The following is a 25,463-nucleotide window of genomic DNA, read 5'->3' on the forward strand; positions in this document are numbered from 1 at the left end:
AGAAACAGCTGGTTAGCAGGCCTTGGGGCTCATCCTAGGGCACGGCAGGTTCCCAGCTTCTGTCTCCAACTTTTCAGGCCTCTGGGGCCACTTCTCAAATTACTTTCGAAGAGGGTGATTAAATGCAGCAGAAGGAAAAAGTACAGCCCAGCTGCTTCTCATTGGCCCATGCATTCACTGAACTCTAACATAGGTACAGTGACTAGGGCTAAAGGTAGGTGAACCCTCTTTCACTTTCCCTGCCCTGCCCTTTGTTAGTTCCCGATCTCAGGTTCCACCCCTGTTTTGTCTACCTATTGAAAATCCTCTAGCTGTCATGGCACCTGGATAACTGTTTCAACTTTCTAGTCAATTAACATTTTAAAAGTAATAGTTGTGGTAGCAGACACCTCCTCTCCAAAAGGGAGTTTTGCAGCCTTCTGGTCAGTGCTCATAATAGCAGTGAGCATAAAGGAACAAATTTATTACACAACTAGCTGTCCCGGCCACGTGTTGCTGTGGCTCATCCCTGGAACTCCCCCCACCCTGTCCCGACCCATGACCTGTTCTGTCACCTCCCCACCCCACCCCCAGCTCATCCCTGTGACTGGCCACACCCTGTCCCGACCCATAACCTATCCCACCCCCTCTCCCCCACCCCCTGGCTCATCCCTGTGATTGGCCCCACTGTTCCCCCACATTGGTATTTTTTTTCTGTTAAAGGCCCATATTCAGTTGGTTGGAATATTCTGTTGTGATGTCACTGATAGTATGCAGCCAATGGCAGCAGGTGAGGTGTATGTTCCTTTGACATCCACTGAAGGGCGCTATGTTTTCTTTAAAAAATTCCGTTTTTACCTGCCAAAGGTTTGGCACGTGTGGAATCTAAGGTTATGTTGGCACTTGCATATTGGTACTGGACGCTGTGTCCAAATTTGAACGTAATCGGTCAAGCGGTTTCCAAGAAAAGTGGAAAGTCCCAAACATGGACCCTGTGTGTGTGTGTGTGTGTGTGTGTGTATATATATATATTCTGATTGTCCCCATCTCATTTTCAGTTCCATGTCCCTGGAAAATCACTGTTAGTGTGAACTGCTATCATTGTCAATCTTCAGGGTTTAGCGGCTAGGGGAAATGGAAGTTGTAGTCTACAACATCTGGCGGGAACTAGATTGGAGAAAGATGCCATAGGGACTAATTGTTGGACCATATTCCTTCGAAGGACAATGAAATAGCCAGAGACTTCTTACTGACAAGGAGAGCTATTTGGAGAATGGGTCAGGTCATTCTTCCCACACACCTCAGACCTACTTCTTGGAAGTTGAGAAGCACAAGTATTACGGTATGTTTGTCTTGCGTTCTTCTTCTTCTTCAGAATTCTTCACGGCCATCACTGGAGGAATATCATAAGTTGATTTGTGGAGCAAGCAGGCAGTTTGGAAGGGGAATGGGAGGGAGATGATTCTCCACCATTTCCTGTGGCAGCTGATAAAATATAAAATGCTCTTTGTAAAATATAAAATGCTCTTTATATAAAATATAAAATGCTCTTTGCAGGATCTGGCCTGAAGAATGGACAATCATTGGGTGGGTGAGGGAAACCCCTGAGCTCAAATCCTTTCATAGTGGTGGGTCTCCTGGAACAGCAAGATGGAGCAAGCAGGGAAAATATTCAGGGTGGCCTTAAAGCATCCTCACAATTCCTTAGGAAGTTCTCCTGCACAAGCATACTTAAAACGACCATAGCCTGTGTGGATTGCTGCACACTGGCACTCTCCTACTCTGTGACCCTTTGTGGTACCAAACATGGGACTCCTGAGACGGCTGTCAACCATTAGCTTGACTCAGAGTAGAGCCATAGCTGAAAAACGTATGTTGCATGGGCAGCTGCACCCACAAGAAGCAGCAGAGGCACCTCTGGCATTTGCAAGTGCCTTTTCTCCATGGTCATCTCCTTCCTACCTCTCCTTGCCTATAATCTGGGCAGCTCCTTCTGCTTTGTCCTACTAGAATGCTTTGCTCTCATGTGATCCAACATGAAAAGCAGGCAAAGGGTTCTCTTTTTCTCTGTCAGCTCTCGACCCCAGTGATCAAGCTTGTGGCTTTGCACTCATGCGATGATAGGTCTTGTGGTTGAAACATGGGACTGTCTTCTGGTAGCTCTGGGATCTGCTCCTCTTTTGGCCATTTATTCCAAAGCCAATGTGACTTTGCCCCACTTTACCTGCCACAGTCCGTCCCCCCCCCTCTCTGCATTCCTGTTTGTTTCTGAAGGATGGTGGAGCTGTAATATTGACGAGTGTAAATGCTGACTAAAGTTGTACCACTGGCAACGTGGTCCTGACAAGACCAGGATCAGTGGGATAAGCTGCAGCACATCCATGCATGGGTGCACACCAATGAGTCCATTTCCTATCCAAAGGTTAGCAGTAACTTCAATAAAATGCAATATCAGAGTCCAGGCAAGGGACTCTGCTGCCTGATGGCTCACAGGATTATATAATCTCATGCTTTGACAGTTACAACTATATGTGGAGCTCATTGCCAGTAGCAAATAACCAAGTTGCTGGCGGTGACTTTGGCGACACCCAATTTCTTTAACAATCAATAAGCTCCACACCTAGATGAGGAACTCAGACAGTGCTCAGCAAACTCAGAGATCCTGCAGACAATAGCTGGTGGGACTGCACACAACAAGAGAACTTCAAGAACGCCACAACTCCAAAAATGTTAGGTCTGTTTCTGCAGTGACCCATTTTGCAAATAAAGCACCAACTTCTGGGTGGCTTCCAGCAAAAGATTAGAAAGACATTAAAACATCAGTCATTAAAAACTTCCCTAAATAGGGCTGCCTTCAGATGTCTTCTAAATGTCATATAGTTATTTATTTCTTTGACATGTGATGGGAGGGCATTCCACAGGGCGGGTGCCAGTACCGAGAAGGCCCTCTGCCTGGTTCCCTGTAACTTCACTTCTCACACACAGCTCAGCTGACCATTTGTGAGCTGGAGGTCCCACACTCACCCTGCCTGTTGAAAGTAAGCCAGGAGACGCTGGGTCCTTTGATGGTTGTGCACGCACACTCTGTTAGTACTTAATTGACATAATAGAATCATCAAATTGGAAGGCAGGGACAAACATGTAGCCACTACTATGAACAGAAAAGACAAGTTGTTCTTATACAAATTCAAATACATGTGGGTGTGGACCATAGGCAACCCCCCCTCCCGGTGCACATTTACAAGGGGGTTATGTACAAGGCACCGTGCACCTTAGTGAAATCACACATATTTGAAACACCATTGGAAAAGCCAGCAAACACCCATTACACCTCATTTTGTGATGTTTTTGTGGTGTATTGAATGTGTGTAAATGGCGGGGGAAGGGCGCCCATACTCTGGTCTAATTCAAGCAGGGGGAGGAGTGGATTCACAGCTCAAATAGTGCTCAAATGTGGACATGTCCCTAAACTCACGACAAATCTATGGATAATTGATTGGGGAAGTTCAGCTATAGAAACGGGCAAGTGAAGCTGGTGCAAAAAAGTGGTCACTTACCTTGCTAACGGAGCTGAAGGCCTTGGGAGCCATATCTAGCTGTGCTCTAGCAATGCCTCTCCGTTGTTGTTAATATGGCTACAGTTCAAGGTATGCCAAATATTCTCTAATTTTGATATTTGACTTGAAACCAGCAGTTTCCTTGCAGTCAAACAAATTACCAGAGGGCAGGGGAAAGACTCAACAGCGTCTCACTGTTTCGATAGTGTTCATTATTGGAGCTAAGGAGAGCACCTTCTCAACAGGGGCACCCTCCCTGTGGAACGTCATCTGAAGGCAGCCCTGTATTGGGAAGTTTTTAATGCTTGACGTTTTATTTTATTTTTTATTTTTTTCCTGGAAGACTCCCAGAGTGGCTGGGGAAACCTAGTCAGATGGGTGAGGTATAAATAATAAAGTTGTTGTTGTTGTTGTTGTTGTTGTTGTTGCTGGGATCGGGCTTCTGGCTTCCTGCAGCACCAGGCTGGACAGATGAAGGAACTACAAGCCGTCTCATGTGGGACCCACATGGCCTCTAGAAAGCCATGCGACTTCTGAGGGGCCAGTTGACTGATATTAGGGTCTTCTCTCATCTCTCAATCTGGGCAAGTTATTGCAGAGGAGGGAGGATATAGCATGTTTTGTTGCTGAGTCTCCAGGCTTACCTGTACTGAGAATTCTTCCTGTTTGCCCACCTGTTTACCACATCTTCACTGGATACTCAACTCTCCTCAGGCCTGCACACTTGACATCCATTGCCCAGATTTGCTCCCTGGCAACAGCTGCTTCTATCTTGGTGCCATTTTCCTTCCTCTAGTAAGCCTCATTTGCCCACACTGCTGTTTAACCTGATTGGCTGTGGTGATCCATGTGATTTTTAGATTTTTTTTAAAAAAATGAGTGTTTGTGATGTTATCAGATGAAGCATTCTGACCCCATCAGCAAAAGTATGCAAGTCAAGAATGTGTAACTCTGTGAGATGCACTCAGGTTTACTGTTTGTTAATTGTTATGTTGTGAAAATTCAGTACAGTATATTTATAAAAGCACACACACTTTGTCTATGGCAAAGGCGTTGGATGGCAAATGGGGTGGGGGGAATGGTGTAGGGAAGAACACTGATGGAACAATATGAGTATGTTAGCATGGAGCAAGTAGAGAAAATCACCAAAAACAGGCGGTGCTTTTAGATGCGCACCAAAACAAGCACACCATGAGGCAAGTGGCTTTTGACTCAGCACTAGTTTCGAGCTATGAAACACGATGAGTTTCCATATTTTGTGATTCCGGTGTGCCTGCTCATTTCAAAACAAAAAAAATGAGGCCATCAAAAAGAGCAGTAAAATACTATAGAAGCTGTTTTGAGGCTGCTGCAACATGCAGCTTTTTTCAGCTGAGCTGTTTTTATGAAGGAGTAATATGAATATTGCCAAGAGCTGCCTTTTTCCTGTACGTGGATGAAGCTACTAATCGCCCCTGCAGCAAAATACAGGAGCCCCCAGTGTGCTTGGAACTTGTACATCTCTGCGCAGGGCAGATATTATCATGTTATACCAGAGCTGCCAAAAGCAGCAGGGCATGGGTCCTTTGCAGAGAGTGTTTTCCCTTCTTCTTTCCTATAATGTATATGAGATGGCTTTAAGTGACCACAAAGGAGAATACCCATCTCCCACTACTCCCCCCCCCCGTCTGACTATGCTAGCCTACCCATAGCTGGTTGCAGTTGATAACATCAGGCTGCCACACTGACCATCACAGAAGAAAGAAGGAAATTCCAAGCTATACATGCACAGGGCAGCCAGGGTGATTTCTGGAAGTATTCTGAAGCCAGCTTTGAGTTATCTCTGGGGCAAAAAAAAGTTCATTTTAGTCCCTGGAAGGGCAGTGGGAAGTGGGAAGTAAATTAGCAATCATCTGTGGGTCACATTTGGCCTGCCGTCTGTCAGTTCCTGACCACAACACTATATCATGCTATCTAATCTGAAAGCACCCACATTTACAGTGTCATTCATGTGCCAAGTTAAGTTGTCTATGGAGCACAGAAACTTATTTACAATGCAACCCTTTCAGGACACCCAGAATCAGCTGTCCTGTGGGCAGGCAGTGATTTTAATTCCCCACCAAACCGTGGAGTGTCAGGTATAAAGTCACTATAGGGAATTGTGGGAAATTAGGGTGGCTTTCTGCTGCTGTCGCCAATGTATCATGGGCAGTGCCAGATGGGGGTCATGGGGCAACACTTCCACCCAAACAAAGAACTCCCCACCCCACACTTGCCTCCCCTTTGTGGTCATTAACATATAGTGCTATTTTTCTTTCTAAGATCTTAACATATGGGATACAACTCACGCACCTAGAAATTAGGGCTGGGCGGTACATTGTCCAAAAACCGGTTTGAAGTCCATAGTGTGATATCAGTTTCATCGTTTCTGACCTGGCAATATATCACATATCATGATGTGTGTTGTGGCTGGGGGATATATATTGTCCCAAACTCTGGTTTCAAGTCCATAATTGGTTTCATAATTTTTGACCTGACAATATATTGCAAATTGTGTGAGTGTGTGTGCTATGCAAAAGTCACAATGTGGGGAAAACCGTGAAACCAACCAATGCCTCTACATAGCTCCAGCCTTATTTCAGACATTGAGATATATCAGTATATCACAGCGTTTAGCTGGTGACATATCGCAATGTTGAAAACCAGGTATTGCCCATCCATACTAGAAATATACTTTGTCCCTTCTGTGCCCCGCCCTGCATTTTTTTCCTGGTGTCACCCCTACTCTGCACTATACCCTAAACATCGCTGGAGTGCCTGGCCCCAGCAGCTGCCTCACTGGGTACTGATGCTGGGCCTGTCCAACAGGATTTCCCCGGAAAGCGCTAAGGACTGGGAGCAGTCAATACCTTCTGCCCAGAGCAGCAGCAGCAGCAGTGGTTGCAGGAATATCTGGCGAGGGGGCTTTGAAATACTTCTGCCTACACCCTTGTAGAACCTGCCTTGCCATCACACCTCTGAGCTCAAGCAAAGCTAGGAGTTGGACATCAGCCCACATTTCCTTGCTACTCTTGAAAGCACCCAGTTCTGAAGACAGATGGTGGATTGGAGAAGCTCGCAATTCGTTTAATCTCAGGGATTCTCTTAGGTCAGCAGGATAACAAGATTCAGAAAGTATCTTCTCCAGAGCCTGAATATTCTTTGTGGGGCCCGTCCAAATGACAGCAATGGATCGTCACAATATAAATCTGATTTTCTGAACTGCTTTGTGAACCGTTCCAGTTGAAAAGCAGTACTGTATACAATTATTATATTATAAAATGAAGATGAATAAAAAGAGTGAGGTCATTCCTGTAAGTTTGAGAAGGCTTATTACCCCCATGGGGCAGCTGGAGATAGTAGTTTGCCTAAGGCAATCCACAGAGCTTATAGGTCAGGGGAGATTTGAACAAGAAGTGTTCCCAGTTTGTCTCCCTCTCTCTCAATCTCTCTTACTCTTTAAAGTAATAGAGTGCAGCATCTGTTATCAGCGTATTTTGCTGATTTAATGGAATTTTAACTGGATACTTTACATTAAGTTTGAAATCTATTCTGGCTAGCCCCAAGTGTTTGGAATAAGATGAGTGATAAATGACTATTACATATTAAAATATGATTAAAGGTAAAGGGGCCCCTGACCATCAGGTCCAGTCGTGTCCGACTCTGGGGTTGCGGCCCTCATCTCGCTCTATAGGCCAAGGGAGCCGGCGTTTGTCCACAGACAGCTTCTGGGTCATGTGGCCAGCATGATAAAGCTGCTTCTAGCGAACCAGAGCAGCGCACGGAAACGCAGTTTACCTTCCCGCCGGAGCGGTCCCTGTTTATCTACTTGCACTTTGATGTGCTTTCGAACTGCTAGGTGGGCAGGAGCTGGATTACTCCTAGCCTAAATGTGCCCGAGCACAGTAACTATCGCTGTAAAGAGGCAGCTGAACCCGGCAAAGAGGTTTTGAATCTCTGTTAGAGCATTCTGGAATCCCTTCCATTTACAGACTCCATGCCAGGAATTTTGGAAAACTTTCCAGGCAGCCCAGACTAGAAGCTTAAGAAGCCAGGATAAACTAGGAGGTCTGCCAGAGTCCAGAAGGTTCCACAATGAATTGGCACAGTCCTTTTACCTACCACAAGGGGGCACCGAACATCCCCCCTCCCCAAAAGGGGCAGTTTAGGACAGGGAAGCTTGCAGCAGCAGTTTGGCGGCATTGTCTCTTGCAATGGGCCTTTGACGCTCACAAATACTTGTGACGTTGAAATCTGACCACAGTTTCCCCTTCAGGCCAAGTGGGCGTTGCAAAGAAGCCACAGAGACTGGCATCCGGGCAAAGATAACTCCTTCTTAGCTTCACATGAGAAAAGAAAAAAATGGTCACAAGATCTAATGGTCCATCTACTTGGGCATTCATCGGACCCCCAGTGGTGGCTCAGGCCTGGAGACTTCAGAGGACTGGTGCACAAGTTAATTCACGGGCATATCCCGTGCTCATTTTGCAACCGTGCAAATGTTAAGCTACAGAAGGCACAATGTTTTTGCATACTTTGAGGGTTAAGAAGAATTCAGCTGTCCTGCAGATTTCCAATTAGGATGCAGCAGCAGGCTCGAGTGAGGCTCACTTTGGGATTCCTCAGCTGGTGGAAGGAAAGCGGAGGTTTATGCTTTTTACCTCAAGATTTGCCCTTCTCTCTCCCACATCTCCTCGTTCAATCCCGCAGGCAAGAATATCACAGAAGGGGTGGTGGTCAGCACACCGCCGAAGCACATGAGTTGCAAGCCAGCAAAGTCCCTGGTTCGAATCTCTGCCATCAACACACTGGGTGGTCTTTCAGGCAAGCCGTTATTATCTCAGCCTCAAGATGAAACTAGCTGTGATGGCGGTAGACCCATTTATTTAAACCTATAGCTTGTTGACCATGGGGAGGGATTTTAGCAAAGCAGTGGAGCACATGTGTTTATACAGAAAGTCGCTTGAACAATCCCTGGCGTCTCCAGCTACAAGAGAAAAAAAACCAAGTGGAAGGTGATGTGGCAGGGGGTGGGGGGGAAACAATTCCTCATGAAGCCCTAGTGAGAACGATTGCCATAGACAATACAGTATTGGGCTTGATGGATAACTAATCTCACCTGGTATAAGGTGCTTTCCTATGTTCCCAAGCCAGTTCTGTTCCAATCATATATAAGATAGGGAGCAGGCCTCCAATTTAAAGAGCTACAGGGTTGCTGAACACTCCTCTGTCTAGTACAGGGGCTGCCAACACTGTGCCCGCAGGCATTACTGTGCCCACCAGCGCCTCCTTTGGTGTACGCAGAGGATATCAGTAAATATCCCCTGAAAATTCCACAGTGCATGAGAGACTCATCCTGCTCATGGAGGGGGGAGGCAGGGGGCCATGGCCCCAGGCACAAATTTCTGAGGGAGCGCAACCTTCGGGGCTGGGGTGGTGGGGGCACCTTCTTTCTCCTCGTGGATGGCAAAGGGACGCCCGCCCACACCCTGCACCTGGGCTGGGGTAGGAGGGAGGGGTAGGGTGGTACCACTGCTGCCGCCCACTGAGGAGGGGGACAGGAAAAGGAAGGTGGGAAAGCACTTCTGGAGCCACATGCATCACCCAGAGCGCCTCACTGCAAGGCAGGAGGGGTCAGGGCGAGGCGGCACAGCGGCATTCCTGGCTTCATGTTTCTCTTCCTTCTCTCTGCTCCTAAGTTGGAGCTAGTTTGCAAGAAGAGACTCCCTTGGTTAGATGCTGGACAGCAAAGGGACTGACTGCTGCTCAGCCCCCCTGGGGAACATTTGCCCCACTCCGGGCAGCAGCAACCCACGCTACGCCCCTGCCTACAGCAGACATTTTGTGTTATGGTACATCTCCACTGTCTCAAATTCCAAATATGCTCATTTTTTTGGTATTGGAACCCAAATAAATTGAGGGGGGGGGCAGGAGAAGCATTTGATTGTAGGGGAGTGATCTGTCAGAGCAGAAGTCACCAGCCATGAAATTACCTTCTAGGTGCAGGTATCTCTAAGGAATCTGAAGTGGGACAACAGGTTATTACCGTGCTCATATTTGCCTCCACTTATGCTCTGCTATTTTATACGTACACAAAGCAAATATTGCAAAGGTGCTGTTGTCTCCAGAGTACTCTGTATCCTTCTCTCTCTCTCAACGCCAAAGGAAACCAAACCAAAGGATGGGGGAGAAATTCCATTCAGTTTGCACTTAATGATGAGGCTAGCCAGGGCTTTTTTTCAGCCAGAACTCAGTTCGGGCACCTCTCAGGGGGCCACCATTGCCATTATAGAGGAGGTGCACATGGTGAGTTCTGGCACCTCTTTTCCCAGGAAAATAGCACCACAGCTACCTAATGTTCCCTTTCTGAAACAATATGCAAACTGAAGTGTGGCCATCCCTCCTAATAAGCACCTCTCTGTATTTTGAAATGCCATTCTCTAGCCAAGTGTAAAGAAATGCAGAGGGTCAAGTGGGCATTTTCAAAAAATACGTACAGTAGGCAAAATTGCCTATGGGCATGTGTGTATTATTTTAATTTGCACTAAAATGCTCGTGAGTACTTTTTTTAAAAAAAATGTCAAACTGAAATGGAAATGTAGAAGACAGAAGTTAAAATGGGAAATATGAGAAACTGAGAGAAAATAAAATTGACAGATTCACTCATCCGTACACCAAATGCAGGTCATCCTGCAGGAGACCTGAAGGAGCGTCTCCACCCCCATCGTTCTGCCCGGACACTGAGGTCCAGTGCCGAGGGCCTTCTGACAGTTCTCTCACAGTGAGAAGGAAAGTTACAGGGAACCAGGCAGAGGGCCTTCTCAGTAGTGGCACCCTCCCACCAGATGTCAAAGAGAAAAACAACTACCAGACTTTTAGAAGACATCTGAAGGCAGCCCTGTTTAGGGAAGCTTTTAATGTTTAATAGATTATTGCATTTTAATGTTCTGTTGGAAGCCGCCCAAAGTGACTGGGGAAACGCAGCCAGATGGGCGGGGTATAAATAAATTATTATTATTATTATTATTATTATTATTATTATTATTATTATTATTATTATTATCTTGGCCCTAGAACTTCTCACTGGTCAGGGTAGTGAGCCACAAGCAGTGTTGTATTCTGGCCTCCATTTAGTCTCTTGGTAGAGTGGATGGGATGGCCTGCTACTTTTTACTGGCACATCTCCCTCTGAGCTCAGCCTCCAGCAAAGGTTTCCTTAGAGCTGCTCCATCTCCCTCTCTTTCCCCCAAACTCTTGTTAGACTGAGCAGAAGAGCTTCATGGCAAGGAGGGGTGGGCGCTGGGGACTGGTCGTCTTTTTTTTTTTAATAGCAGCAGATATTGCAGCAAGCTGGGTCCATTGCCGGCAGCCTCCCAGGTAATGAATAGGTAATAGGATTACCTGGGAGATCCCAGGGGAATGCTGCCACCTGCAGAAACTCCATCTGTTTATATTTGTTAGTCTTACAGTCCTGACAGGGCCGAGGTCATTGGAGGGCCCTGACCCAATCAACAATCAACACAAAGGGAGATGGGTTTCATATTACAGATGTGGCCTGAGGCCTTGGACTCCCTGCCTCCACCAATGAAGTGGGGCAGGGGGAGATGATGAGAGAAAGATGGATTTGATCAGACTCCGAAGAACCGTACCTAGTGGAGTAATGTTGACTTGAGGTGTGTGTTGGAGAGAGACAGCTTCCTCTATGGCTATCCAGTCAATGTGGAGTTTGTCTTGGTAGAAATTATTTTTTTTAGTTCATTAGCTTTCCCCAACATTTCTCCAATGAAAATAGGGACGTCTTATTATACCCCCACCCATCTGACTGGGTTGCCCCAGGCACTCTGGGCAGCTTCCAACGTATATAAAACATAATAAAACATTAAACATTTTTTTTATAAAAAATAAAACCTTTGCTATACAGGGCTGCCTTTGGATGTCTTCTTAATGTCTCCTTAGCTCGGGGGTCGCGTAACTCCATACCCTCCAACATTTCTATGATGAGAAGAGGGACGTCCTAAGGAAAATGATCAAATAAAAAACCGGGATGGCTTCTGTAAATCCGGGACTGTCCCTGGAAAATAGGGACACTTGGAGGGTCTGCACACTGGCGGAGGAAGAGGAGTGCGGGGGGAGTGCACCGGCCCCAGCAGCGCGATCCTGGCAGGGTGCCATCGTGGCTGCCCGCCCCCAGGATGCGTGTCAGCCCTGCCACCACCTGCTCCCTCCCCCCCATGCCAGAGCATGATGCTCCACCACTGGGTCTGCATTCTCAAGCTTCTACTTTCCACAACTCTACGGGAGTGCCATTTGCAGGTTTCAATAGAGTGAATTGGACTGAGGAAGTCCTTTCAGAAGGAAGGGAAAGGCTGCCAGACACATAACAATGATGTCAAAAAATATACTTTGTAGAGACGCCATCCTCCTTCCCTGAACTGCAGCAGTCTTACATGAGGAGGTTCTGTGTACATTAGCAGAGACAGATTAGTACAGAAGGGCAAGGGAAGAAGCGATGGTCTTGTCCTGTTTGTCCATTGTAGATTGTCCTATGTGGGCTGGCTGAAGGCAGGCTGAGGTTGGTGGGGCAGTCCCTCCTTTGTCATAATGGACCAGTCTGCTCTGCTGGTCACAAACAGTTGCCTTGGGAACAGGACAGAGCACTACAGAGATGCAGTGCTAGAGTGGCTCCCCCATCTACCTTGGGTGGTTCTGGTCTGCAGATGGTAGCTTTCAGGTGGAAATTCAAGGACTGCTTGTCACTCCAGTCTCCTGCGTAAAATTTACATGCATGATAAGTAACCTTTCGAAAAGAATGTTAGTTGTTGGTCCAAATTATAAGACAATCACTGTCGATCATCCAAATGAGCCTTTAGGCAACCTGTTTCAAACCGGGCAGAAAATCTGGTTAGTCCTGAGATGAGACGGGCACCCATGAACTGAACTTGCCTGTCCATACGCCTTCCAATTGTAACTTTAAGCCAAGATGCCTGTCCTCTCCAAACACATCAGAGCCACCTCCGCAGCCCTAACTGGATTAGATCATTCCCAGAAGCCAGCCCATGTTGCTCAGGCCCCTTCTATAAACAGCTCACTTCAGACTTTCTTCATTTTTCCAAATCGAATTTATTTCAGGCACATTTGAAGTCATTGTGCCAGCTTGTGATTTCATTAGCCAGGCCCATGGCCTGCGGGTTGGAAAGGCCTGTCGGCTCGATGGAGATCTATAGTCCAATATCGGCCTAAGGAGCCATAAAGGCAGGTTCCCAGCAGAGAGATTATGTAGGGAGGGGGACAATCTACTCCTGGCTTTTACGTTGTGTGTGATGGATTAGCATATAAATCTTCACATCACACCACACATCAGGAACGGGTGGTGGTGGAAGCAGCTATCTGGTTCAGGCCAACTTTTGAAACCCAGAGTGCTTTTTGAGGCCACCTGCCAGGTTCTCATCCAACCAGGAAAAAGTCAGCATCAGATTCTGCGACAGTTTCCAAAGAGATCAGCTTGCAAAGAAGGAGATTATCACACTTGTCCTCATGCATATCCTATTACTGTGCTCCAGGAAGGATAAAACTCCAAAATAGCCTCTCTCTTTTGAATGCTTCCTGCATCTTACTCTTCTCTCTGAAACATCCTCCTTAGTCTCTCCCCACTCCCCGTGAAAGTACCCTCAGCATGAGCCTTGCAAGTCCTTTTGGCCACCAAAGTTAGGGTCGGCAATCTGTAGGGCACCTGCCAAAGCCCATGCATAGGCAAGGGCGCACTGCTGGCACTCCCTGTTCCTGCCACTGCTCCTCCCACCACTGCCACCTGCTGGCCTCTGGTCCAAAGAGTGCATTCAAGCAAGCAAAGCAAGTGAGAAGAGGCAACGTCTGCCACCACCTGGTCACTTGCCTGCCCTTCCCATCGGGGTGTCAGAGGAAGTAGCCAAAGCTGGGGAGGAGGGATGCCTACAAAGGGCATCTTGCCCTGAAGCCCCACAAAAACCTGGAGCCAACACTGCTCGCCAAGCCTTTTCCAGACTAACTACCACTGGGAAGATCTTTCCCCAAGTTGTACATGGCAGGCCCAATGCAACAGGACTGTTTGGTGCATCGTGTCCATGGAGAGTCTTGAAGTTGCGATGAGAGGGCTGAGATTCAGCCGTTACCTACTTTCTGGTCAAAGAGGGACAAGCAGAGAGACCAGATACACCAGTCCAACGGGTCTCTCTCTCACTTCCTCTATGGAAGACCAATCTGTCAACGCGATCTCAGCCTCAGTGGCCTGGAGTTTTGATAAGCATCCCAGAATAAGGTCACCATATGTTCCACCATGCTCACCATGTGTTCACTGGTATTTGCTCTTGGTGCTAAAAAAAAACTGTAGTGAGGAGAGAGATGCTTCTCCAAACAATTAGAAACATTGAGTGGATATCTACTAGGGGTTTAAAAAATAAATCTGCTGCACTGCCAGCTAAGCAATTGCCACACAATGTCTAATGATAGGGCCGGCCCTGCTTTTTCAAAGATTGTTTCCCATGTTCAGACTGAAGCAAGAATTCAGATACCTTCAGAATTACCCATATGACATTTTCACAAGTTTCTGAAAGGGCTTGTAAACCCGACTCATCATGTTTCTGCACATGTGTGAACAGTGTTAACAAAATCTGGGGGGGAAAGCTATTTTAACTATCTAATCAGATAATCCATTTCCAGAAGCGCCTTTTGATACATTTCTCTGGAGACAGAATCACATTTAGAGGGTTGAAAGTGTTTTGACGAGAACCTGGCTTCCCATGGTGTGTACACATACTTATTTCATTTTGACCCTCTGCTACCTCTGGCCAAACAGATTGGGCAGGTTTTTGAAACAATACGGAAACCCGCCCAGCAAGTTTTAATAGACGCAAAAGTGTAAGTAGGAACCTTTCCCTTCCAAGCTTCTTTTCAGCTATTGGGAGGAAAAATGACTGCAGTCTCTAGGCTGGACCTCAATTTGACCCGAGAGGGAATATTATGCCTTGCCCTCTCCATACCCAGGCTTGGGTACCTCTTGCATAGCCAACCAAGCTCTTTGCTTGCGTGCATTTAACCAAGGTCCAGCCACGGAGACTTGACAGACATTAAAGCACCTAGAAGGAAGCAGGCAAGGCAGGAAAAAGCGAGTTGGGAGAAACTTGCCTGTGCTGATATAGCTTAATCAACCATGTGCTGACCCGCAACACAAAGATGTGGGCCAGCTTCCCTGCAATGCCAGGGTTTTCTTAACTTTTTGGACTCATCCGTGCGCCAGGGAATGGAGTGGGGGGGGCAAGAGCAAGGGGGAAAGTTTGGTGCCAACTCACCACTCCACAAAGATCTTCTTTTGCAGTTCAAACCACTTGCAGATGTGACAAGGAGAGAGGAGATGGGGGAAGAAAAGCTGCAACATCTGGAAAAGTTTGGGGAAAGGACAAGCAGGGGGTTTAAAGGAGCGGGTCCTCATAAGCGTGGAACAGGAATGAGCCCTCTCCACCCAGCCCCTTCACAGACTGCAAAATTGTTTCATTTTGGACACAGATGCACAGGCCCAACATCATTTGAACTACATTCCTGACTCTCTGGAGACATCGGGCTGTCACTTTAGAACAGAGATAAAGTACCCATAGTCTTCTGCTGATGCACCCCAACTTCCCTGTTGCCCCATCTCCTCACTGTCCAATTCCACAGCAGTAATGTCACTCCTGGGAAGCTAGATCGACTGTGCCATCTCTTCCCCCCCCCACACACCTGATCTGAGAGAGAGATGTCCTATACCAGGCACCCCCAAACTTCGGCCCTCCAGATGTTTTGGACTACAATCCCCATCATCCCTGACCACTGGTCCTGTTAGCTAGGGATCATGGGAGTTGTAGGCCAAAACATCTGGAGGGCCGCTGTTTGGGGATGCCTGTCTTATACAGTAGTGAGCTATAGTGCTGGTCAAAGACATTTTGAGGCCTGGGATAGCACAGCAAACACAGTAGCCCCAGGCCCCAAGTCAAGCTGCACCATACCCAAAGCTGGTCATTATTTTTGCACTTGTGGAAGAAACTTCCACAAGATTCTCTTTAATACGGTAACTAATATGGTGCCGCCATTTTATTGCACCCTAAATCAGCTTCCTGAGTTGCCCCCACTGTCTAATGGTAGGGGCGGCCCTAAGGTCTGTCTTGTCCTGCCTGTTGTGTGGGGCAGTGGCACCTCTTCCTCATCTTGGTGACTTTTCTCGCCTACCTGAGATTCCTCTTAGTGGAAATATCAGAAACTGAAACAGCATCCTTAAATAACATACCCTCCAGAATTTCTCTGATGAAAACAGGGACTTCCTATCCATACCCTCCAACATTTCTCTGATCAAAATAGGGACGTCCCAAAGAAAACCGAGACATTCTGGCATCAAATCAGAAACCGGGACGGTTTCTGTAATTCTGGGACTGTCCCTGGAAAAGAGGGACACTTAGGGTCTTAAATAGGCATGCTCATTTAGCTCCCCTGCTGAGCTTCATCACTTCTCTTATTAATATTATTATTATAGAATTTATATACTGCCCTATACTTGGGGGTCCCAGGTTGATTCACAGAATAAATTCAAGATATAAACCCACAAAATACATAATAAAAACAACCACACAATAGCCCCACCCGGGGGGGGGGGAGACACATTTTTAAAGGGCATAGGATGTAAATCAGATCAACCAAAGGCCTAGTTAAAAAGGAACATTTTTGCCTGGCGCCTAAAGGTGTATTATGAAGGCGCCAGGCGAACTTCCCTGGGGAGAACAGTCCACAGATGGGGAGCCACTGCAGAGAAGGCCCGTTCTAATGTTGCCACCCTCTGGACCTCTCGAGGAGGAAGCACACAAAGAAGGGCCTCAGAAGGTGATCTCAGAGTCCGGGTAGGTTCACATGGAAAGAGGCGGTCCTTGAGGTATTGCGGTCCCGAGCCGTTTATCTTATTTGAGGATGTCACTGCTTAAACTTCATCCAGCCTTCTAATTGGCAAAATATACCATGTAACAGGTACTAGCCATGATGGTGATGTTCAGCCTCACTGTCAGAGGCAACCTGCCTCTAAATACCAGTTGCTGAGAATCACAGGTGTGGGAAGGTGTGGGAAGGTGTGAGAATCACAGGTGTGGGAAGAGCTGTTGCGCTCCTTCTGGGGTGGGGTAGGGGCTTCCCAGGATGTTGGACTAGATGGGCCATTGGCCAGATCCAGCAGGGCTATCATGTGCCCCACCAAGCTACTGTGGGAAGCATCAGTTTGCAGTGGCATTGGGGGAGGCCCTTCTGGTGGCTGATTACTTGGGGCACCCAAAAACCCTGGAACCAGGCCTGGAGAAATAATCCACACAGCATTCTAGGCTGGGGACCAAAATACACTCCACCCAGCAGGGTCAGTGAGGTAAAGCTCTGACTTACTAGACATTTTCTTGCCAGTAAAGCGAAAGCCCTCAGGGGAAGTCCAGGGAACCCACTTGGCTGACTTTAATTAAATACTCAGTGGCAATGCTAAAGCAATAGGGAGCACTGAATGTGCATACATTTCAATGAATTAATCTCTGTGGTAAGAGAACCAGGCAGAAACCTACTGAACAGAGCAGTGGGCCGAGTGGCTCTGATAAAGAGCTGCTAGGTTGGCTTAAGGTAAAGGTAAAGGGACCCCTGACCATTAGGTCCAGTCGTGACCGACTCTGGGGTTGCGGCGCTCATCTTGCATTATTGGTCAAGGGAGCCGGCGTACAGCTTCCAGGTCATGTGGCCAGCATGACTAAGCCACTTCTGGCGAACCAGAGCAGCGCACGGAAACGGCGTTTACCTTCCCGCTGGAGCGGTAGCTATTTATCTACTTGCACTTTGATGTGCTTTCGAACTGCTAGGTTGGCAGGAGCAGGGACCAAGCAACAGGAGCTCACTTTGTCGTGGGGATTCGAACCGCCGACCTTCTGATCGGCAAGCCCTAGGCTCTGTGGTTTAACCCACAGCGCCACACAAATCTGTCCAAAGATCCAAATTCTACGGTCAAGAGAATGAACGTTTGGGTTAAAATATGATAGGACCCTTCTGCAGCAACACATTTAGCTGGCAAGGGAGAATTTGAGGATTGTGGTCCTATCTCATCATACCGTCACTGGCTGCCAGCAAACTGTCCAAAACTGAAAATGACCTAAAGTTTATATCAGGCTGCCAGCCAAGGAGAAGGCTACGGTAGGCTGGGTGTGTGTGTGTGTGCGCGTGCGCGTGCGCAGTTGGGGCCTGGGGAATCTTATAGCAGTGGGGAGCTCATTGCTTTTCAGAACTTTAGTTGAGGTGTTGGATTTGGAGGGCACAGAGGGCCTGTGCAATATGAAAGGAACAAGAGAGAATGTATTTAAGAGAAGTGAGAATTAGGGAATAGGTATCTTGCCTCTAAATCAGGTTTAGGGAACCTGTGCAATCCCCACCACCACCCCAGATGTAGTTGGGCTGCAACTCCTGCTGCCTCTGACCATTCCTGGGGTTTTTTTGGGGGGGGGGAGTTTTAGTCCAAGACCTTCTGGCGAGCCACAGATTCCTGACCCATTTTAAGTGGAAATGAAAGACAGTTACACAACTCTGAGCTATGTGGCTATAGAGTGCTGCTTTGTGCCCCATGTGTGTTTGTGTGTTTGCTATGAAACTGGGCCTTTGGGTCTCTATGATTCTGCTTGCCATGGCTCAGAAAAGCATATTTATTTATTTATTTATTTATTTATTTATTTATTTATTTATTTATTTATTTATTTATATTCCGCCTTTTTCCCAGTCCAGGACTCAAGGCAGCTCTTACACAGATAAAACAGAAAAATTCCTTCAGTAGCACCTTAAAGACCAACTAAGTTTTTATTTTGGTATGAGCTTTTGTGTGCATGCACACTTCTTCAGATACATGCACATGAAAGCTCATACCAAAATAAAAACTTAGTTGGTCTTTAAGATGCTACTGAAGGAATTTTTTTATTTTACTTCGACCCAGACCAACACGGCTACCTACCTGTAAACAGATAAAACAGAACCATCTGAAATCACAGAAAGGACAATAGTTCATAGGCTCTTGACTTACTTATTACAAGTATATGCAGGGCTTTTCTTCAGCTGGAACTTGCTGGAACTCAGTTTTGGCACACCTCAGGTGGGCGCCATTGCCAATCTAAGGAGGTGTTCATAGTGAGTTCTGGCACCTCTTTTTTTTCTAGAAAAATAGCACTAGGTATTTTTCCCTGCCTTTCTTCTAAGGAGCTGAATATTGGGGTTGGTTCTCCACCCATACCCCCACCGTTTTTCTCCTCACAACCAACCTTGAGGTAGGTTTGGGGCTGAGAGATTGTGACTACCTCAAGATCACTAGGTCAGCTTCATGGCAGCGTGGAGATTTCAAATCGGGCATCCCTTCTCCCTTCTCCTAGCTAAAATCCCCTGCACAAGTAGCATCACCTTGTTGCTCATCCTCCTCTACATCTGCCCCTGAGCTGGTGGTCAAGGTCCTAGATTCTGGGGGTCGAGAGGGAGAAGGTAATCCCTGCCAGCAGACTCCCAGAGATGCAGGGGACCAGTCTCCCTCTCTCTCTCCTCTGCACTCCACAGCCCTCCACAATTCTTGCCTTGTCCAGGCCTCTTGGCCGGCTCTCAAGTCAAACAAAGTAGACGGCTGGTTACTACCGCAAGCTGAGGTGATTCCGGGGGCTGCAGGGCCAAGCCAGGCGGCCCAGGAACAACGGGGCTATTGAGGGAAAGGGACCTCAGCTCCTCAGCGAGGAGGAGGCACAAACATACATCCTTGCATCTTGCCAGATTATGCACCGGCGGTGGGGTACAATGAGGCCCGTGTGGAGAAATGGGCACCCTATTCTGAAGTGCAGGGAGGTAGAAAGGGGAGACTGCCAGCGTCGTAGCTTTCGGTGGCATGCACAGAAGATAACAGGGAAAGGACCTCTGTCGAGGTCTTTCAAGGACCTCTCCCTTTGCCAAGTGTGCCTGCGTCAGCCTGCCTCAACCTGGTGCCTTCCACATACTTTGGACTACAAATCCCATCACCACAGGCCAGCCAAGAGTCGGGGGCGATGGGAGTTGTAGTCCGAAACATCTGGAGGCCGCCATTTTGGGGACGACCGGCCTGGGCAATTATGGAGTAACACTAGTTCCCGATGGAAACATGTATGTATTTGCTTGGAAATAAAGGGGCTTCCAGAGGATGTGTTTATTGATATTCATCCTGGCTTGTTTTGCCGTGAGACAAGACAATGTTGGCTATTTAAAGGAGCGTTCATTGTGTTCTGCTTTCAGGGAGGGTAGCTAGCACTGTGTCAAAGCAAGTGTCACCTCACACTTTCCTATCACTTTCCTTAACGCAAAAAGTCCGTTCTTTTGAGCTTAATGTAGGGATGGTGAATGTTGTTTTGCAGTCAAGGGCGCCACGTTCTGGTGGATGGGATGGGACGGGACCAGAACCAACAGCGGCCTTTCTCCATCTTCCAGCCCTTATCCCATTTCCCCCCTTGTTGCCACCCACATGAAATCAGGCCTAAACTTGCCCACCCTTGGCTTAATCAACAAGGTAGGTTAAAAATGCGCTCCCAATTAATCAGGGTTTTTCTGGATCTTTTAATTCGAGACCAGCTGCCTCTGAGGCAAAGGACAAGGTGGGGCCTTAGCCACCCCAATTCCATGTACAGAAGCCAACAGGACTGCAGTTGAATGTCACTTCAAACAGAGGTGACAGGGTGCAGCAGGCTAGCTTATGGGGCAAGCACCCTCCACCTGAAGCGGCCATCTTAATCTGGTTATGCCCTCCTCTGTTGCAGAAGACCGAGCAGCTCCTGCAAAGTAGGCCAGCTGCAAGGAAGATGTTTAAAAGTTCCTGTCCAGGCCGGCTCAGGAGATGTTGGCACCTGAGGCGAACCACAAAATGGAGGCCCCCCATCAGGAAAAAAGGGATGAGGGAAGATCTACATTAGGAACAAGCGGGTAGCGGAGATCTAAATTGGGAAGGGACCACAATGCCTCCTATTCACCCAGAGCCTGCAGTAGAAACGGCATTAGGGGTCATTGCTGAGGAGGCAGATCCAGCCACCAAGGAGCGGGCCACAGCTATCGCTGCCTCCACAGCAGCAGGCGATGCATCCATTGGAGGCTGAATTTGCCACCCCTGTGGACCCTGCCGCCTGAGGCTATTCCCTCATGGGTGGGCTGGCCACTGGCTCCTGTATATTTCCCCCGTTGGTCCCTGTGAGAAACAGAATGCTGGTTAAGGACGTTGGGCCTGATCCCGCAAGGCCAGTCTGGGGCACTTGTTGCCACTCACAAGGCTTCAGCTTTTTTTATTTAATTTTTTTAAAAAACCTCCCCAACACAAATTTAATTTTCCTGGCATTTGCAGGGGTTGCATGCCAAAAGCTGGGTCTTGCATGCAGTGGCAGAAACACGTAACTTGCTGAGAATTGGCATGTGCTGGCTGTTCCCATGGTTACCATGCACTGAAGGCCTGTCAGTAGGCCCTGGTTTTGAGTATTTGGGGAGAAAAGGGCCAACTGTGGTCTACACTGACATCTAGTGGTGAAGACTAGCAATTACAGCTGGGGGGAAAGGAGACTCAGTACTGTATGTAGAACCAAACAAACCCAAAAGGTATGTGCATCTCCTTCCACAAAAAATGAAAGGCACTTGTTTCACTGTTAAGCAAGTCTTTATTTTATTTATATTTCAATGTATTTATTGCACTTCAATATTAGACAAAAAATAAACTCTCTCTCTTTCTTGTCGGTATCTTTTGCGAGTCTTGTAGACTCCAAACAGCAGCAACAGCAGCAGCACCAGCAGCAGCAAATAAAACCCTCTCTCTATTTTCCCTTTGCAGCAAATATACTCCGGTTTAGGGAGGGAATTCTTTGTTATAACATACATTTTTTCCTCTAGATTTCTAAGAAAAGTGCAATGTTTGGTTTTTTTTCATTTTAAAAGCAGTGTTGAACAACAGCAGCAGCAGCAGCAACAACAGTGTCCCTCCCACCCTGCGAAGAACACAGAATATCCCCCACATCATGCACACAGGAGGGTGACTGAAACATGCCATGAGAGCTCCTGTCAATGGGATGGAAAAGACCTGATATGTTTCAATGCAGAGAATAGGGTGGCAGGGTGGAGTGGGAGCAGGAGGGTGGTCCTACAGGAGAGAATTGGGAGCCCAAGATCCCTTTTTGGTCACCTCCCTTAGAAGTTCCCCCTCGGAAAAAAAAAATCCCAACCAACCTCAAGGTTCGGCTCCTTTTAAATCTATAAAGTCTCGCATACAACAGTTAAAGAAAACAATTCCTGGGGTCTCTGGATCTACATAATCAAGGCTGTGTGTAATCCATGTGCCTGCACTTCCAAGCATGGAATTTAGCATCCTTAGAACCTCTTTTTAACACACACAAAAATTAATCTTCTTCCCCTAACAACCAAAGAATAATTTTGAAAACATTGGACTTTGCAAGGTGAGGTCCGAGACCTAAACTACACATGACAATGGCAGAAAGCACATGTAAACCAGAGAATGACTGGGGTGGAGTGTAGCTTAAAAGCTCCAAAGGGGCACAATGAACTGTCCCCAACACCAGCCATCTTTCTCTCCTTCAAAGCTCCTTTCCCCAGGCACTTTTAGCTGGTGTTGAGCCTGGGTGGGGTGAGGTGGTGGTGGTGGGGAACTAGGGAGAAAAGAGCAGGGACAAAGGAAGGGTTCAGAACATCACCACCCCCAGCCACCCATGTGCGCCCCTTTGGTGTGCTAAACCATGCATAGACACCTATACTTCAGACACGGGCCTGCCAGCATCATGTGTAGCTTGGGTATCAGAAACCAAGTAGAACTTGCAGGGGTCAGTAGGTAAAGCACCCTGTGCCCCCATCACCAGAAAAAGGGGAGGAAACCCACACATTTCCCATCTGGTGGAAGCAGCACAAACTGTACAAGAATAAACAGATGTGATATTTAATTTGCATAATTTACCCGGGTCACAAATTTAAGCATTTCTTGGCTCAAAATCTGGTGTATGTATGTGTAAAGTGTAGAGTACACACAGCCTTAAGTATAGCAAAAGGAGGGAAATGTTGGAACCAAGCTAATTCTAGGTTCCATTCTGTTCCCTGCCTCCTCCTCCCCCCCCCCGGGGGGGGGAACAAACCAACTAACTGGTTGTTAGGAAAGAGCGATTTAGCCAGCAGTCTAGGGTTATATTCGCACATCTGGAATAGAGACTGGGGATTAAATATAACAAAGGCAGCTTTGGAAGATAGCCAAGACTCTGGGGCTCAGTGCCCCATATCCTGGAAAGTGAGCAAGATCTACAAGTTCAAATGGAAAGCCAGGTTCTGGAATTCTGGGAGAGAGTACTCGTACAGCTTCGCCCTTCTGGAAAAAGACAGCACCATTGCCTGGAAGAAACTGGTACGGTTGGGTGGAATGGTATTCGGAGTGTTTGCTTTGCTTAGCCCTTTCTACCTAAGGGCTCAGCTAACCTCTGCTTGTTTCCCTAAACCAGGCATCCCCAAACTGCGGCCCTCCAGATGTTTTGGCCTACAAGTCCCATGATCCCTAGCTAGCAGGACCAGTGATGATGGGGGCCGAAGTTTGGGGATGCCTGCCTAAAACCTTACTTAGCATGGAAGGAGCCCTGGTGGTACAAGGGGGAGGGATGTAGCTCAGAGGATGTAAAAAATCCCAGGTACCATCCCTAGCCTCTCCAGGTAGGACTAGGAAAGACTTCTGCTGGAAACCCTGGAGAGCTGCTGGCAGTCACTCTAAACAATACTGAACTAGATGCATCAATGGGTCTGATTCAGCGTAAGGCAGCTTCCCGTTTCCCATGGTGAACCCCAACTTTCTTCATCACCCCTCTTGAAACACCCAGCTGCACTCCTGCTTCTTCCATTTGGCCTTCTGAGAGCCTGCCCTCCCCCAAACCATGTCTGCTCAGAATTTAGCCCTCCAAAAGTCAACGGGGCTTACTCCCAGGTAACCAAGGTTAAGGATTGCAGCCTTAGCCCCTTCGCAGCGGTCCTCTTCCCGCACCATGGGGCCGACGGCCTTCCTAGCATGCTATGGCCACCTTGGAGAGTTGAGAGCAAGCCTGACCTGTGTACTAGTGGAAGCCCCCTTTTGTGTTTTTGCTTGCAACGTTTACAAAATATATATTATATTGACTTATCGACACTTGTGTCAGGCGTGAAAGAGGACTTGCTCAGTTGCAGGGAAGGAGGTGGGGAAAAGGGGCCGAACTTGAGCAGTTCTACTTTACACATCTGAACATAACACCTACCCAGTAAAATCTGTAGCATGAACTGAACGTCTTAAAACACAGTATGTATAGCAATTAGCTCTGTGTGTGCGATCCCTTCTTCGGGAAAGAGCAGCAACGAAACAGAGCAAACTCCCCATCCCAAAGAAAGGAATTCCAAAAAAGAAGTGCGGGGGAGCTTGAGTCCTGGGGCTGCGGTAGCATGCAGATAAAAGGAAAGGAGCTAAAGTTGCGATGTTCGTCTTATCAGGTTGTCCTTTTTTTTCCTCCTCTCCCCCACCCACCCCACGAAGCGCTACCAAGAGTTATTAGAATTACATACAATAAGCCCAGTGTTTTTATATACAGAACTTCAACACATTATCACATGGAAAGTAAGAAATATATGCATGTACTGTGTGTGTGTGTGTGTATACATATATATATATAAATATATATATATATCAGCACACATTTGAAAAACAACACGGTACAACGCGTGTCCAGCTCGATTGCCTGGTCTCCTCTAGCAAAATAAATGATCTTCAATCTGCACAGCGCCACGGAGAGCACTATCTGGGAAACAAACCCTTCCTCCTGTGTCTGGTCTCCTCGCCAGGGAGGGATCCGCTTTAGTAGATCCCAGCTGCGATGGGCTATGGGCACCCCTCCCTTGCCGGATCCCTTATGCTCCTCTCCTTTCACCGTCACCATCTTCTCTCCCCACGGAGCAAAATTTAGTCCGATGCATTAAGTTTGCTTGATGGTTGATTCTTGGTTCTTCTTCCTCAAAACTTGCAGGGTTTCAGAAGCCGTCCAGTCCAGCGAGCTTACGGGTTGATCCGGAAGGCAAGGAGTTTCTCTGAATGCTGGTTGTTGAGGGTCCTCAGGTCAGGCAGGCGGAGGAGCAGCTTGGGGAAAAGCGTGGAGTCATCCGGGTGCTTCTTAGTCACAAGAGTCCGCAAGGCCCGGATTAAAGTCTCCTGGAGGATTTCGACTGCGTCCACGTCAGAGATGCCAGAACGATCTGAAAAACCAAAGCAAAGGTATTGAGTTGACAGAAACAGGAAAGACACGTGGAGAATAGAGGGGTTTTTCATTTCCCCGGGGAAAGAATGGTAAAGTTAAAATAGTTGCAATGTTTACTCGTCAGCATCAAGCTCACTTGTTAGAGACACCCTGACATTATGATGCAGATGGCAATTCAACATTTAAAAAAATAAAAAATCCTGTTCTGAAATGACCCAAATTCTGCACCAATAATTTATGCTTGAATACACACACGCACAAACACAAATAAAGGCAGGGAAGCTTAATTGCTGACTATTGGAAATATCATTCAGCAACTGCTTTGAACTCCTGAAATTTTTTTGCCAGGTGTTTCTCATACCAATTTGCCCCATAAAAGCTAGAAATGTAAATCAAATTTGCTTTAAAAAAACAACACCTGAAGCCAGCCCTATTATCAGGATTTTTTTAATGTTTGATGTATTATCATATTTTTATATGTATTGGAAGCTGCCCAGAGTGGCTGGGGCAACCCAGCCAGATGGGCAGGAGATATATTATCTCAAGGTATTTTACTGTTACTCCGTGTGTGTGTGTGTGTGTGTGTGTGTGTGTGTGTGTGTGTGTCTGT

General features: G+C 47.3%; 1 protein-coding gene and 1 long non-coding RNA gene across 2 annotated transcripts in view; one reads left to right on the top strand and one right to left on the bottom strand.

The window, feature by feature from the left end:
* Window positions 1–24,761, top strand: LOC118076706 (uncharacterized). Its single transcript, XR_004691555.2, has 3 exons — window positions 1–214; window positions 1,202–1,321; window positions 24,626–24,761. It is a non-coding gene; the product is annotated as an uncharacterized LOC118076706 (long non-coding RNA).
* The window catches only part of LOC118076701 (nuclear receptor subfamily 1 group D member 1-like), a 35,385-nt gene continuing 31,166 nt past the window's right edge, over window positions 21,245–25,463 (bottom strand). The window contains exon 8 of the mRNA XM_035099578.2: window positions 21,245–24,851. Coding sequence (XP_034955469.1) covers window positions 24,655–24,851 — 197 coding nt within the window. The 3' untranslated portion in view covers window positions 21,245–24,654. The remainder of the gene's footprint in view (window positions 24,852–25,463) is intronic.

The sequence above is a fragment of the Zootoca vivipara genome, chromosome 2, assembly GCF_963506605.1.
Source record: "Zootoca vivipara chromosome 2, rZooViv1.1, whole genome shotgun sequence".
In the NCBI taxonomy this organism is placed as follows: Eukaryota; Metazoa; Chordata; class Lepidosauria; order Squamata; family Lacertidae; genus Zootoca; species Zootoca vivipara.